This window comes from Andrena cerasifolii, chromosome 8, assembly GCF_050908995.1.
Source record: "Andrena cerasifolii isolate SP2316 chromosome 8, iyAndCera1_principal, whole genome shotgun sequence".
Lineage (NCBI taxonomy): Eukaryota > Metazoa > Arthropoda > Insecta > Hymenoptera > Andrenidae > Andrena > Andrena cerasifolii.
Window position 1 is genome coordinate 1122669 of NC_135125.1, and position 17220 is coordinate 1139888.

At 42.3% G+C, this 17220-nt stretch overlaps 2 protein-coding genes across 7 annotated transcripts in view; one reads left to right on the top strand and one right to left on the bottom strand.

Annotated features, from left to right (window-relative positions):
- Positions 1-17220, top strand: part of LOC143372209 (uncharacterized) — a 568382-nt gene that overhangs the window by 283963 nt on the left and 267199 nt on the right. The window lies entirely within an intron of this gene.
- Positions 12885-15393, bottom strand: LOC143372399 (uncharacterized). The gene is made up of 4 exons (XM_076818548.1): positions 15378-15393; positions 15296-15302; positions 15090-15240; positions 12885-14529 (listed from the first exon to the last, which is right to left on the bottom strand). Exons 1-4 carry the CDS (start codon positions 15391-15393, stop codon positions 13201-13203), a joined length of 1503 nt encoding a protein of 500 aa, XP_076674663.1. The 3' UTR covers positions 12885-13200.

Consider the following 17220-nt stretch of genomic DNA (forward strand, 5'->3'; position numbering starts at 1 on the left):
AATGAATTCGTACATAGATTTTCAAGATTTTTTACTAAAACTACTGTTTATTTAACTTAGTTATCCCACGCGATAACATCATCATTGAATATAGCATCGGTGATGTCATTCGTAAAGAATGCATTGTCGCTAATTTCATTAAATAAATCATTATCAGTAAATAATTATTGGGTTACTAAATAAACGCACCACTGGCCTTGTTTGAGACAAAAAATGTTTAATATATTTCACGATTAGCCAAAGCTTTGTTAGAAGACAAAATACTGCATGTACATACAATCACCATAAAAAGAAATGAGAGAAAAACTGTTAACACGTGGTGAGAAAGCTAAAATAAAAAATAACCGTTTACGTTCAGAAACGTCAGCACCGCAGCCAAGCAACTGATCGAGTGTCCCGGAAGCCGGGAGACACATACACGTTAGACACCAGCGCCACCATACAAAGTGCTTAGCAATAGTACTAACTAGAACACACAAGCTCCTCGTACACACGCGAGACATTCAAAGTACCAAACAAACAAAAACATTAATTTGCACAACACGGACTATATACTACCGAAGGAATATAATACAATATATTTCAACACTCCCACTTATATAGTTCCGTTTCGCATACCAATCTTATGAACTAAATATTTCAAGAGCTGTTTTGACAAAGGCTTGGTCAACATATCAGCCGACTGCTGCTTAGTCTCTACATATTCGACATCAATTTCACCTTTCTCGAAATTGTCACGAACAGAATGAAAACGGATATCAATGTGTCTAGTTTTCCTGTGAAATTCTGGATTTTTTGTTAGCTTGATCGCCGATTGATTATCCACGTACATCCGAACACACTCACGCTCAAAACCTAGTTCACCCATCATCTGTCGCAACCAGATCGCATCTCTTGTCCCCATACTTAGCGCAATATATTCGGCCTCTGTTGTGGACAGAGCGACCACACTCTGTTTGTGACTTGACCATAGAATAGCACTCCCGTTTAAAGTGAAAATGACCCCAGTTATTGATCTCCGTGTATCTAGACATCCGGCAAAATCCGCATCTGTATACCCCTTCAGACCATACTCACTCCCACTGTTTCCATAAAAAATCCCGACATTAACTGTTCCTTTCAAATATCGAAAAATTCGTTTCACCGCTTGCCAGTGTCCTGGCCCATAATTTATTTGAAATTGACTAGCCTGATTAACCGCATAGTCTATGTCCGGTCGGCTATCCCGTGCGGCAAACAGTAGAGACCCAATTGCTTCGCGATATGGAACTGTCTTCATCCATTGTTTTTCATCCTCCGTTTCAGACCGTCTCAGTTGAGTCAGGTGCAGCCCAGGTTGAGCCGGAACTACCACTGGAGTCGCATCGTCCATTATAAATTTTTCAATCATCCTTTTAATATATTTACTCTGTCCAATTTTAATGATACGTTTCTGGCGATCTCGTTCAATTTCCATGCCAATAAAACATTTAGTATCTCCTGTGGTGATTTCAAACTCTTGTTCAAGCTTCCTCAGTACCTCAGTAATAACACTCTTTGAGGTTGACATCAGCAGTCCATCATCCACATAAAGAACCAAAAACACGTTTGCCTCATACATGTTCCCCGAGAATACGCAACGATCAGCCTTATTTTGACGGAAATTTAACTTGGTTAAGAATTTCACGAACTTCGCATTCCAACACCGAGGGGATTGTTTCAAACCGCATAAACTTTTACGAAGTCTACAAACCGCATCAGATTTTAATGAGTCCTCAAAACCTTGTGGTTGCTTCATATAAATAACCTCCTCTAACTCGCCGTACAGAAACGCTGTCTTCACGTCAAATTGCGCGATTTCTAAAACCCACACTGCCGCGATCGCCAATAACATTCGTATGGACTCATAACTCACTACCGGTGCGAACGTTTCCGAATAATCTATTCCCTCTCGCTGCGCAAAACCCTTAGCCACAAGTCTTGCTTTAAAACGTTCTATATTCGAGTTGGTACCCGACTTTTTACTGTATACCCACTTGCAACCAATTATTTTTTGTTTATCAGGAGGCTTTTCCAGAATCCATGTTTTATTCTTGTTTAAAGCATTCATCTCCTCACGCATAGCTTGTTGCCACTTCTTAGCTTCGGCACCAGCTACTGCATCTTCGTACGTCAAAGGTAACGAATCCACGACAAACGCATAACCGGCCTCACTATAACGATCCGGACTTCGCAAATTTCTTCTGCCACGCAATAATCTTCCTTCAGATGCATGGTTCGTTCTCTGCTCATCTACCTCTTCAGGTTGATCTTCAAGTTGATCCTGGAATTGATCGTTATCGGCTTGTTGTGATGGTTCTGTTTCCTCTTCTTCCTCCAGAAAGTTGTAGTTTCCGAACTCCAAACGTCCTTCAGCATCCCTTTTGGATCCCTCAGAAGTTTCCTCCGATCTTTCAGATGACTCATTAAAAACAACATCACAACTGACGTGTATTTTATGCCTCACGGCGTCCCACAGTCGATAGTTTGCAGATTCACCTTCGTACCCCACGAAAATCATTCTTTCACCTTTCGGATCAAATTTCTTCCTACTACCTTCCGGCACCTGCTTGTAGGCATCACATCCAAAAATCCGCATATGATCCATTTTTGGTTTTCTGCCGAACCATTTTTCATATGCTGTAATACCATCCACCTGTTTCGATAATGTCCTGTTTAACACATACGCAGCCGTCTTAACTGCTTCGGCCCACAGCATCTTTGGAACATTCTTTGCTATCAGCATTGATCTAGCACTTTCAACGAGTGTACGCATTTCACGTTCCGTCCGCCCATTTTGCTGCGGAACATACGGTGCCGATGTCTCGTGGACGATCCTCTTCTCCTTTAGGCATTAACAGAAATCCTTTGATAAATAGTCAGTCCCGTTATCCGTACGTAGAATCTTCATTCTATTTCCCGTTTGCTTAGACAACAGGATCTCATACTCTTTAAACTTTCCAAACACTTCCGACTTGTTACGTAACATATATACCGTTCGAAAACCAGTGACGTCATCTTTGAATACGAGAAAATATCTTGATCCCCGTGGAGACTCCACACTCATGGGACCGCATAAATCGGAATGAATCATTTCGCCAGGCATCCTGTGTCTCTCCCGCGTACTAGAAAAATGTGGTTTCCTACTTTGCTTGCCCAAAACACACGCTTCACAGAAAAAGTTGTCTTCTTTGCAGTTAATCTTTAAACCATCCACTACACCCGTTTCCACAGTTTCTTTGATGGCTCTAGTGTTAATGTGACCCAACCTTTCATGCCACAGTTTAAGCTGGTTCTCAACCGCCAAGTTACACTCAATTTCCTTCTTTACGTCGAAACACATGCGAAACAGATGCCCGCATCGTATTCCTTCTGCTGATAAAATACCACCATTTTCTCGAACTTCACAGCGATCTTTATATGTGTGAAATGAGAACCCTCTATCCGATATTGCTCCAACAGAGAAAAGATTCCTCTTTAAATCCGGAACTAAGAGCACTTCTCTTAACTGTCGATCAAACATTTTGTTTTTTACACATGCCACAATGTCTATCGTACCTACACCGGCAACAGGAAGCACCCTATCCCCGGCTACTTTTACGAATTTCACCGTTTTTACTGGTCCAAGTTCCCGGAAAAAATCACGTCGACACGTCATGTGCATACTTGCACCCGAGTCTGCCAACCAGACTGAATCTTCTGTGTCCGTAGTTTCCGAAACGAATGCTGAGATGTCGCACAAGTACGCCGTCACGGACGCGTCACTCGGCCCCTTTTCGGTGTTCTTCACATCAGCGAGCCGCTTCTTGCACTCCTTGTACCAATGGCCAATTTCACGACAATAGTTACATGAACTATTCTTCTTCCTTTCTTCAAGCTTCTTGGTATTCGGCTTCTTTTTCTTCACCTGTTGGGCGTTAAATTCTGCTCTCGATTTATTTTTGGATTTCACCTGCATAGCCTTCACCTGCAGAGCAAGGGACGATACTTCTTCTTCGGCGGCTGTTAACCGTTTATCCTTTCGGATAATTTTCGCGATTAAAATTTCTTTCTTCCGCTCTTCTTTTGCGGTGCAATCCCACGCCATTGTAAACGTGGAAAATCTTGGTGGTAAACTGCTCAGCAGTTTTGACATTATTGCGACGTCAGAAACCTTTTCTTCCACATCGAATAATTTCTTACAGATAGTCTCGAATTTTTCTATCTGGGTGGCGACTGGCTCTCCATCTTTTACCCGAAAATCGTAAAAATCCTGCCAGCACCGTTGCTTCGCGTCCTCGGTTGCATCTCCATACAATACGTGCACCTTCCTCCAAATCTTCTCCGGCGTTGTACAATTGATTATATTCACGTGCAGCGACTTATCCACCGAGGTCAACAAGATCACGGCGGCCTTTGACTTTCGCCGTTTCCATTCCAGCTATTCCTTTGCTCTCGCAGTTTTATCGGGCTCTATATCCGTCTCATCGATGCACCCCATTAAATCCTGCGCATCCAACAAGAACGATACGCCATACTTCCACAGCGCAAAATTCTTCCCGTCAAGCTTTGTGAGGTTAAACACTTCCTTATCCTCCATCTTGTGCACAGGAAAAACCAGTAACGCCTCGTCGACACAATACTACCGACAAACTTACACGAGAGAAAACAGGAAGAAAAAAAACGAAACACGCACTGTACTCAAACAAACTTTGTGGCGCAGTGGAAGCGTGCTGGGTCCATAACCTATTGGGTTACTAAATAAACGCACCACTGGCCTTGTTTGAGACAAAAAATGTTTAATATATTTCACGATTAGCCAAAGCTTTGTTAGAAGACAAAATACTGCATGTACATACAATCACCATAAAAAGAAATGAGAGAAAAACTGTTAACACGTGGTGAGAAAGCTAAAATAAAAAATAACCGTTTACGTTCAGACACGTCAGCACCGCAGCCAAGCAACTGATCGAGTGTCCCGGAAGCCGAGAGACACATACACGTTAGACACCAGCGCCACCATACAAAGTGCTTAGCAATAGTACTAACTAGAACACACAAGCTCCTCGTACACACGCGGGACATTCAAAATACCAAACAAACAAAAACATTAATTTGCACAACACGGACTATATACTACCGAAGGAATATAATACAATATATTTCAACAATAATGAATCATCAACTTCCGCAGTCGTATTAAAATCAGACTCGCCATCCTGGACTGCACTATCACGAACGTCAATCCCCGAAATCGCATTCTTATTAACTGCGATACAGTCGAGCGGCTCGTCATTAGTGCATTTCCGCCATACAACAATGTACGGGGCCCTCTCCCAGCTCGACGCAGCCATATCATCCTCATCGTTATCATCACCTATGAGGAATGAATCGCGCGCGAATGAGTCGCGCTTGTATACCTACCCAATAATATGGGTTTCAGTATTGACCAGACGGTAGGTAGTCGTTTTCGCAAATGCCATTATAAAACACCTTCAAATAAACATCGTCATCATAAAGAACCTGTGCCTCATGACATTCATCATCACGAATTCCTTCGCATTGAACAGCAACATCCAGACACGTCACATATACTTTAGGGTGGGATACGTGACTGGGGATCGCAGCCAACATAATCTGAAACCGATTTTTCCTTATAACTCTCAAAAGTGCTAACCAGCTCAACAATATTTTAAAAATATTGCAATGGAAACTTACGGTATTAATCGATGTATTTCGTGTGCGTTGAAGGGCGTGCGATATCCTTCAAAGCGTTCTCGTTTACAACAACAACTCAGAATACACATGAACACGACACAACACTCTGATGCAACAGTCTTCGAGATAGTGTTTCCTGTAGTAACGTATGACCTGACTGATGCAGTAGCATGTGAGTACTAATTTCAACGTGACTGTTCCATGTCCACACATACCAAAACATAGAACAATAATTATTCGACGTTACATTCGTGTAAGCAACCATCGTAAACATAGAGCGATAATTATTCGAGGTACAGTTCCGAGTATTTTGATGATCGAGAACAGGGCGAGCGTCCTTATCGAGGAGGCTGTAAGTCAATCGTCGCGGTAGCCCATGGAGTAAACACGGCTTTGCACCACGCGATGCCGTGTGTTTATATTTGAATCGTGGGAGTAGTACAGCGACCGTGTAAGGGTGAAAAGTATTTGAAGATACGTTAGAACCGCAACTAACGTAAACATAGTGCGATGATGACTCAAGAATCTCGGCTTGCGATAAACGATCAGAGGGACGATAGAAGCAGATGTGATATTTTCCTAAAATCCTCGATGTCTCGGATTTTCATAATATTGAAATATATGGTAGTCAATATGAAATTCGGGAGGGTTATGTCCTCATTTTTGCAGATTCGAAATTGTTTAAAAAATACAAATCTTCAAAGTTACCTGCTTTTGGTGATTTTTTCGAAACCCGCCAACAGATATTAATTTTAATGACCTAAATTATTGAAGGTACGGACTGGCGTCTTCTTTTTTTTTAAATCATGAAGGATGGATCTATGTGAATGAATTTAATCCATTGCTAATAATATTGCCATAAACAGTTAATCAAAAATCTAAAAATTACATTTTCAACAATATAATGCAATTACCATATGATAGACTATAAAGCTCTATTTTACTGAATAATTTGTGTTCCTTTTCTTCACTATACCCTGCCATTGTTCTTAATTCCTACAGCTCGAACGACTCGCTGTTGTGTTAAAAAATCACACGAAACTATTCTTAACGAATTCAGCTTGAAATTATATAAATCAATTTTTCACGAAATTTCCTTCATTATGGTCCGAATTACGTCGTTCTTGGTGTTAGTTTCCGCGGCGAAACATAAGGAATCAATTGACGTTGTTTTCGCAAAGATCTGATGAGAAATGCGGACCTCTTGGACATTTCTGACTTTTTAATGGTATTCCAACCGTTTCGAGGGTCGAAATCCATAAATTTCGGCGAGGCACTGCGGGGGCTTGTCCTCGCCACGAGCTACCAGGCGGCACCTCTTTGACAGGCGTCGCTGGAGAATCACACTGTATTGGTAAACAGGATGACTCGGAGGGTTGAGCTGTATGTTTATTTAGCTAATCACACAATCTTTACGACTGCGGAGTGGGCTAAGCTAATCACAGAAGTTGGCGAAGAAAGACACAATAGCACTTTCGGCCCCTCCGCATGCGTCATTCGTGCGCGCTCAGTCTGCTTAGCGTATACGCATTTAGGTCTGGACCCAGGTTTAGCCGATCGGGTCAACACACTTCCGTGGCGGTATTATCGAATCCCCGAGCTCCAGACCCATGAGCTCCTCCAGCTTGAGCCCGACCAGTCCCTCGAGAACCTCGTTGTATTGTACATATACAGGGTGTCCCACTAAGGAGTGGACAGCGCGATATCTCTTAAAGTATTGTCGATAAAAATATAGAAAAAATAGGGAATTGCATGGTTCGAGGGGGCCCATTTATTAGCGCGAACGAATTTTGTTTTCGATTATTATTTTAAAAGATACGATGGTCAAGTTCGGTTTTTCAAATGGAACTATTTTTTTTGAAGACCTGAGTTGATAGTGCGTTCCAAGACAAATTCAATAAGCTTTAATGTATACACTTTATTTCCACTGGTTTTTAAGATATTGCGCTTGCAAATTTACTGATTTTCACTGCAAGAAACCCCTCTGGAATGGCAAAAACCGGGGGCGGTCTTACTGGCACCACGGGTGGCACTGCCTGTTGAAATGGATACTTACCTGCCAAAGGTCTACGCCAGAAATGGCAGGCCCAAAGGCTGGACAATTCTTTTCTTTTGACACAATCTGCTCCCTATGGTTGAAATTTAGTCTAGCAACTTTCACTCCTCCTAACCTAACCAATCCACCTTACATCCCTCCCAAAAGAACCGGCCATCCGAGCGTAGAAGCAAGTGCGAAATAAAAGTAACGGCGCGCTTCTCGATACCGCCAGATGTACCTACCTAAGTAGCATTTCTGACGGAAAAGAATTGTCCAGTTTTTGGGCCTGCGATCCCTGTCGTAGACCTTTGGCAGGTAGGTATCAGTTTCAACAGGCAATGCCACACGCGGCGCCAGTAAGACCAACCCCGGTGCTTGCTATTCCAGAGGGTTTTCTTCCAGTGAAAATCAGTAATTTTGCAAGCGCAATATCTTAAAAACCAGTGGAAATAAAGTGTATACATTAAAGCTTATTCAATTTGTCTTGGAACACACTACCAACTCAGGTGTTCAAAAAAAAATTTTCCATTTGAAAAACCGAACTAGACCATCCTATCTTTTAAAATAATAATAAAAAAAAATCATCTCAGCTAATAAATTGGTCCTCTCGAACCATTCAATTATATGTTTTTTTAAATTTTTTATCTCTAATACTTTAGGAGATATCGCGCTGTCCAGTCTTAGGTGGGACACCCTGTATACTTACTTGATAGAAAAAACGGCATAATTTACTTCGAGCACACGAAAACTATCAATGATAGATTGTGTCGCCACACGACTCCACAACAACTTGTGTGATGGGGCAGGGGGGGGGGGAGGCGCCGATATGAATACGCATCGCCATTAGTACATTCCTATTGTTTATAGTTTCTTTGTTATAGCGATTGTGACAACCTACCCGTGTGCCAACCATACCCGGTCTCCCCTACCAGCTGCTGGATGATCGCATCGAGATCACCATCGCACGCATGAGCCTCGATGTCATCCCGGCGCTGAAACAAACGCGTGACTCGATTAAAACATCATCGATTGATATACACGCAAAAGTATAATTTTAACGAAACATCACTTATGAGGCGCCCGACCATCGCAAGATATTCATCGCTCCAGCAAGGCATTTCGTTTTCACGTTCACACTGTAACAAACACACGAATTGATTAAAACACTATTAAATGGTGTACGCGTACCAAGATAATTTCCATGAAACATCACTTATGAGATATCTAATTGCCTACCGCCGCTCCACGCGCCATGCCTATGCAGGATTATCGAGCTCACACTGAAAGAAACGTATAACTTTGTTAGAATACCGTCCAATTGAATACTTTAATGGTTCCCACCGCGAATCATCTCTGAGTCTTTCGTGGTATGCACGCTGTGACGGTCGTTCCTCCGGGGATAAGGAGTTATGGTGGTAGACTCAGTCAGTACGCCAAGGTTTGACGAGATCCTTATACATTGATGAAACTGCGTTTATTGACCTGTCCTACAGTTATTATGTACACTATTTACACGCTTGCTTTAACCGCTTCTCGACGCGTTCTCGTGCCGTTGGTTTCAGTTGGGCGGTACGCTGCGCGTCTCGCTATCGGAACGGGCTAGAGACCAGACAACGGCCGGGCGTCTCTTTATCGAAACGGTCGGGGAAGAGACCGGGCAACGTTCAGGCGTCTCTTTAGCGGAACGGCAGGGAAAGAGACCGGGCAACTTCCAGGCGTCTCTTGTCGGGATCGGTAGTAGGAAAGAGACCGGGCAACCTCCAGGCGTCTCTTGTCGGACTCGTTAGAGGAAAAGAGAAGGCGAGCGATCGTGTGATCGGCTGGTTTTTTGGAGGGTTTATCACGACTCGCACCGGGCAGCATCCAGGCAGGTCTGGTGGTGGTGGATCCGTATCCCCACTGGAACTCCTTCGGCTTCGTGACGCCGGGGCTTATGTCCCGATTCTCGGAAATTCTTAGCAGCGAGAAAACGACGCGATCTAGCGGCGCAGTGGGGAGTGAGCGTCATCGCTTGACGCGTCGCGAGACCGGCGGGCTTCGGCTCGGTTCGGTACGTTTCAGTCGCGGTCGCCCGCGCGCTCTCGGCCTCTCGCTCACTCCCGGTCGCACCGCTGCGCGCTCGATTTCTTGCCTTGGGACGCTACGTCACAACGCTCCTTGAATTCATCGTGCATGTTATTTAAGTTTCCCGCGTACTCTCTAACCCTTGTGTGGTATACATACACACATTGACCATCACCGATGCGATATACTTTCACATATTGACGTGTACGTGTGCGTGAATCAGTATAAAGTGACGTGGGTCAGTATTGTGGACATCATTACACCACGTATGCTCGAGTACAAACAAGTATCGTTTGCGTCAATTTCTCCTCCGAGCAATCGAGCGATACAATCGCACATAATGCATATCAAAATGAACAAACGCAGCTTAAACAATTCATTCTGTGCATCCGACAACGATGGTGGATTTTCCAATAAACGTCAACAACAACATTTTCAATAACAGCTCAATATGAGGTACGTGCGCGTTACTATACACTTTTCACTTACTTCTTTTACTGTAAACGCAAAAGGAATGAAGCATTAATTCTGTGGACATGTGTCTTACAGTTCTGGAGCCGCAACGCCGAAAACATCGAAAATACCAAAATCGTCAATCGTACGGATCCTGGGGCGTGATTACCCGTTGACCGCAACAGTTTATAAACGTCTAACTATTGGAATATGCATTAGCATGGATAGTCGATAATAAATGCAACGAGTTGAGCTTTTCAATATCTAGGTGGAAGCTCCTGCTACAAAACGAGGCGGAAATACTCTAACGATTACGCAGCAACGCAACACGATCTCAAACACCCATCGTAATTGACCATTTACGACTAGAATTCACACGTATGCATGACGATCAACTTATTAAAATCACTGAGAATCGCGTTGTCATATATATGACTGAAGCCACGATGCGTAAACTATTCGCGTACAAACATTGCATTGAACATATGTTCACATGGCTAACTGAAAATATGTACTCTGTAAGCAGTAAATATGCAACCTTCGTAGACATTCTGTGCACAGCTACTGCACCAACGAATTATGTGAAATTAATTTCAGAAAGCGAACACTTCGAGTAACATTCTTTGATTGATTGTGAATTGTTAGCGTTAGGATTACAATTCATGCTGCGTGATGGAAACCACACGCCACTGTAATATGTACACATATGTTTTAATAATAAATAAATGACTTTCACATCAATACCTGTAACGCATCATTTATAGTATCCTTTCATACATATCCATATATTAAGTCTCAGAGGCATGGTCTTAGTGAATAGTGTTTCTGGATAGGCAATATGGGGAGTCCTGACACTGGTCTACTGTAAACCAAATGGCCGCGGGTCTATGTACGATTTCTTTTCTCTCTCACACGCTCCCACGACGCTAGACTTACAGCCCCTAGAGATGGATGCTTGAGACGTCGCCCTGTTCTCGATCATGAAAATACTCGGAACTCTATCCCGAATAATTATCTCTGAATGTTTACATTGGTTGCTTACGCGAACGCAACGACTAACTCATTTCTTCACTCTACGTGCGCTGTGTCGGTCTCAAAAGTAGTCTAAATTGCTATTTTCCCCACGCGTCACGGGGTAATGAGAAATATGAAAATTTATTGTCACACGTATGTCTTAACGATTTTGGGTGCCTCGCCGTTGATTGAGCGTCTCCTACTGATGCCTGCTAATTCCCTCATTCTTGATTGGTCTTATTCACACTCCTTGTCGGATGGTTGAAGCGAGGATCCAGACAAGGTGTGTAGTTATTAGGTGGTAACTAGTCTTCCTGACTCAGCTTCATGAAAAAATCTTGTACACAAACTGCATTTGATTCCCTCGGACCAATGGCATTCACACAATGAAGAAGCTGACCTTGTCCTAGACGCTCCCGATAGTTCCTTACGCATTATATTTGCTTAGACGCCTAAAGCCGGATCCAGACTTGAATGAGTATACGTTGAGCAAGGCTGAACGTGCACGAATATTCTGATGTGGACGGGTGAAACGGTAGCCAGGGTCGCATGCTTTTACGTCAGAAAGGGTGAGCGTGAACGCATATGCTAGTGTGGACTAAGGTGGTCCTTATTTGGCAACTTCCGTTTTTTTTTTTGGTCCTACCATCCTAAAATATGAAGTTTGGTGAGAAAATGATATGTATAAAGTTTCAAAGTGATTGGACAAAGGGAACCCGTGACACAATTGAATTGAAGTTTTGAAATAATAGTGATTTCTCGTGAATTTCAGACATAACTGTGTTCGGCTATTTTGAAAGTATCAGTGAATATTTTTTAAGAAAAGTACAGTTTATTAGATGTATAATAATAATATGTATGTATAACTTAAAAAAATATTGACGAAATCTTTGAATTTTATGTTTTAAAATTAGCATACAACGCAGCGCATAAGCTAGAATAGGCAATCGGGGGTCTTAACTACATTATCCAACAAGTAATTCGATCTGCAATATGCACTCCGAGATCCTAATTCAGTTTTTCGTCCCAAACACGAATCCGTAAACAGAATTGCTCTATCACCCTCCGTTGTTTAAACATACGAGTTTTTGTAAAAAGCGCAAGATTTTGGGCAAGAATGAGGTATTACGTGAAAACCAAGAATGCTAGAAAGTTCAATTTAGTCTCAAAAGATAGAGGAGAGTTTCCCGAATATATCGGTATATACAGTTATTAAATTTGATGGTTTTATATGGTTGTAAACGGCCGTCAAAGTTTAAAAAAGTGCCGATGTAGATGATTTCTAGGCAATACTTTTGCATTTTTATGAAAAGTTATTTCTCTAGCATGAATTCGCTGCACAGTATCGGATTCTGTAGACATTTCTGAAGAAGAAACCATCCACGAAAAATGTCGGAACGGTTTTTAACTCGTCGAACTATTTGAGAAAATATCTAGCGGAAACGCGTGCACGGTGTTTTGCCGCTTGGCGGAAATGGCGGCCATTGCTCGCCTGACGTGACTCGTCAGGGCCGTGGCTACGCGCAATCGACACGGTCCCCCGTAGAGTGGTCCTTAGCTATAGGAGTCAAACATTTTTGGTTTTTTTTTTTGGTCTTCGGCTACTTTCGAAATATCAGTGAATATTTTTTAATAAAAGTACAATTTCTTACATGTATAATAGTAACATTTGTACATTACTTCCAAAATATAGACAAAACCTTTAATTTTTATCTGTTACAATTATAGAATATAATCCAGCGTGTAAGTTACTTTACGTAGGTGCGGAATGCAGATGTCACAGTCTAAAATATTGTTTAATTACTAAAATTGTATTATTCGCTGATTCCTAATAATTATGTAAGTATTTATATACACCAAAATATTCGTACAATTTAACTTAGGGGTATAAATAAAATTAAAATATTACATATGTGTTAATATTTATCTCTTATCAAGCTACATTTATTTACATCGGGATAAAATTGTCGATACTCTTCTAAAATTTGTAATATGTATTGTTTGCTGTCTTCATTTGTAGTTAAAATTTCATTGTAGTCTGACACCAATTTTACGCCTCGCTCCGCAGTGTCGTTCACAATTTTCAAATTCTGGACTATTTCTAAATCTGCTTTATATTCTTCGTCGTTTTCACAGATCGCCGGAACTATTTGTAAAAAAGTTGTCGATATATTGAATCTGTTAACAAAATTTTTGCTTTCTCCTGAAATAAATTTGTCAACGCTGGCATTAACATAATTTTTCATGTAAACATTTTTTATAACAATTTTTTTTAAAGGAATTTTCGTATCGGTTTCATCTAGTTTTGTAACCATACGCCTTTTTACATCGAAAGATAAATCTGCATCAAAAAAGGATAGAGCTGCACATTTTGGCGTTAAATACCATAAATGGCCACTAAATTTGTGTAATCCTATTTGGCTTATACTTTTGTCCACTGCTTGATATGCATAAAGTTGTTGCACAAATCTTAAATCCTGATGCGGAGCTTTTTCAGGTACTGGAACATTAAACCACACTTCAATGTATAAACTACTTATAAATATACATATATCCTTAATTCCTACCATCTCTTCGGGACTTAATGAAAATTCTTCGCGGAATAAATATATTTTTAATATATATATGGCTTTAGCCATCCATCTGGCATGGTGGAAAGCTCCAGGAACATGAAAACGATTTCCTTTCGGACAAGTTCCACCAAGAAAAATAATCATCAATTCGAGGAATTCCACATAATCACCTCGTGGTTGCTTCTGCTGTATTGTATTGAAGCAGAAGTTCAATTTTAATTCTATGTCCTGGAGCTTTCCATTGACATAATCATCTTCTACACCTAACCGAAAATTTGATTGTTTAATTTTCGGCCAAGCTTTTTGAAACTTTTTGAATAACGGTATTTCAGGAGCTGAAGATTTTGATATTTTTACTTCGAATACACTTCTTAGAACTAATTCGTAAATATGGTGACGACACGGAAAGTACAGTAAGTCCCGCCCGACCATTTGCTCTAAAATAACACAAGCACCTTTCAATCGTCCCATATTTGTAGAAGTTGTATCGCAGCAAATCGCTTGTACCGTATCTGTTAGTTGCAAATCTTCTAACATTTCGAATATTGCTAACGCTTGTTCTTTACCAGTAGATTCTACTATCGTAGAAAATCCCAGGAGTTTTCCTTTTTGTTGATATGTAATAATTACAGGCAATCTCTCTACCCGTCCTTTGCCAGATAAGCATGGTACCTAGCATTTTTCCATTGCGTACCATGAGGAGCCGGCCATCTAAAGCCATTCCCTCCTCCTTTGAGAGGAGGTGCCCGTCTTCCTGGGCCGTGCAAGGTAGATGGTGTGGTCCTCCGGACCAAGTGGCAAGTCGTCCCTCCCTGCTCGGCCCCGGCCGTTGAAGGGAGGCTCTTGGACCCCGCGGCAGCGTGAGGGAAAAAGATGCGGTCACACCGGGCGGCGCGGTCAGCCCTGGGGGAACTCCCGGTCTCCGATTGTTTGTACACTCACTGGCCGCATAGCCCGAGTGACGCCCGGGATCCCGGCACGTGCCGCATGCTCCCCCCCCATAGAGGTCGCAACTAAATCGACTAATCGACTAACATTTTACCACCCCAATGGACTGTTATAATTTTCGGCAGATTTTTCTGAAATATTTCCCGCAAATTCGAGGTGCGTTCTGCGCGAAGACGATGACGCATACGCCGAATTGAAGAGCGAATGATTATCAAATCGTTTAAGTTGTGTCCTAAAGATTCGGCAGCAGCAATAATGATGCAAACTGCATTGCGATCACTCACTTTGCAGTTGTCCAATGATGCAACGAGCTTCATGTTGATAACGTCCTGTTTCCCCCTTGGCTTCTTTGGGTTACTTGGACCTGGTTCATTAAGAAGATCAGGCTCCTCTGTAATACTAGGACCTTTGAATGTAGAATATTCTGGTTCATCACTAGATGAAGTTGATTCAAGTTATGCTAATTCTGTAAGGCAAGAAAAAAAGTTACCTCAAATCTAGAAATACGTTAAAACAAATTAAGTATTAGAAATACATATGTGTATATCAAATTTAGAGAGATATATATATACCTTCTACTTCCGCCATTGCATCAAATCGTTGTCTCCGTATCTCAGCTTTTTCTTGTCGAATTGTTTTCCGCTGTTCCCTTTCTGTTAAATTTCTATATACTCCAATCATTGATCCAGGTCTCCCCTTTTGTCTTTGACTTAATAGAAACAGTCTATCATTTTCAATATTCATCATAGTTAATGCATCACTATGAGCAATATCAAAAAGATCGTCTAGTGAGTCAAGAAATTTCTTTTCTCTGTTTTGTTGTAGCTCAGCTTTGCGTTGTCGAGACCGTTGCAATAATCGAAAACTTTCATACAACGCTATTAGTTTCGTAATACTATTGTATGATTGTCTTACGGGGATACGTGATTTCTCCCAAAACACTTCCGCTTTTTTTATAACCATCGCGGCACTTAGTCGAATTTCCAATTTTACTTTCCGCAAATTGTAAAACAATACACGTAATACTTGTCAGTTATTCGGAAGTTTTGAACTAATAATTTGATTTTCGTCATGCCCCAGCAAATATATTGAATCAGAATTTCTCATTTCCATTTTTCTAAATTCACTTTCTGTTTCACACTCCGTTATATTAACGCGAACTGGCGATGCGCGCTGTTTCAATAAAGTCCAAGAACCAAATATTATACCTGTAAATACTAAAGAACTCGACACGGTACCTGAGAGGGCTAGTACAAGACTAAGAGTTCGCGCAACCTTTGGAGGGCTATTTATGCAGCCCTCGTACAGAGAGTGTCGGTTTTAGAAAGGTCCAACTGACGCGCCGCGCCTCAGAGTCTCCTCTATAGCAGCATATAAACTAGGCAAGATGGAGTGAGCATCATTCCTCCCTAGGAAACCACCGTGCAGGCCACAGGATGGGCGGAAAGCATAGTGGGTTCCGAAAGACCACGTCTTGACTCGATGGGATCACCGTAAGGAATTTTGCTATTGGCTAGGCCATACCGGTCACGAATTATAAACGTTCGCAACCGGGGAAACCTACCCGTAAGGTTGCCAGCAGCAAGCAACGCACCAGGAGAAAAGCGGTCACCCATCTTTCCCCGATACGCGCCCCACGATGCTTAACTTCGGTGATCGAACGAGAACCGGTGTTTCCATTGCGGCCACTGCCGCTGGCGCAGCCCTCGTACAGGTACGCGTCCCTCAAGCGATGCCGGAAACGCGCGGGGAAAATTGGCGCGAAAATGCATGAGCAGCGGAAGGTATCTACTTCCGCCAGCTGAAAAATACCTACCTGGGTGGGTCTGGCTGTCGGACAGGTACAGTATTTCCTCGTTAGCGACTCGATTTTGTGTACACGATACCGACTCTTCGCTATCCCCACCACTTTTGTCTCACTCTTGCCCGGCGAAAGCTGGAGCGAGATGGAACGAGAGCGAGCGAGAGGCACTGAAAGCGAGCGAGGACGGTACGAGACCGATGACGCGTTGATGTTTTGTCTCGCTCCGTCTTTCGGACGCCTGACATCTGTCCTTTGCGCTTGCGACCATCGCGCACGCTCGCCGCGCACGCAGTGTTCCATCTCGCTCCCCCCTCCGGTCAGAAAGAAGCGAGAAACGAACACTCGGAATTAGGGTTCTGTTCACGATACCGACTCAACGCCGGTCCCGACCAGCGAGTCGCTAACGAGACAATACTGTAACGCGGCGATAGCCTGACTCACTCCGGCCCATGACGTAAAACCGGAGAGTAGGTAGGGGAAGGTTGCCTATATCGTACCACTTAAGACATTTTACGTTACATTTTATATTTGGTACTACTTTCAATGCAAATGACTATTGGATATTTTAGCTTGATCTTTTAGGCACCTACTTATTATATGCTTAACCTTTT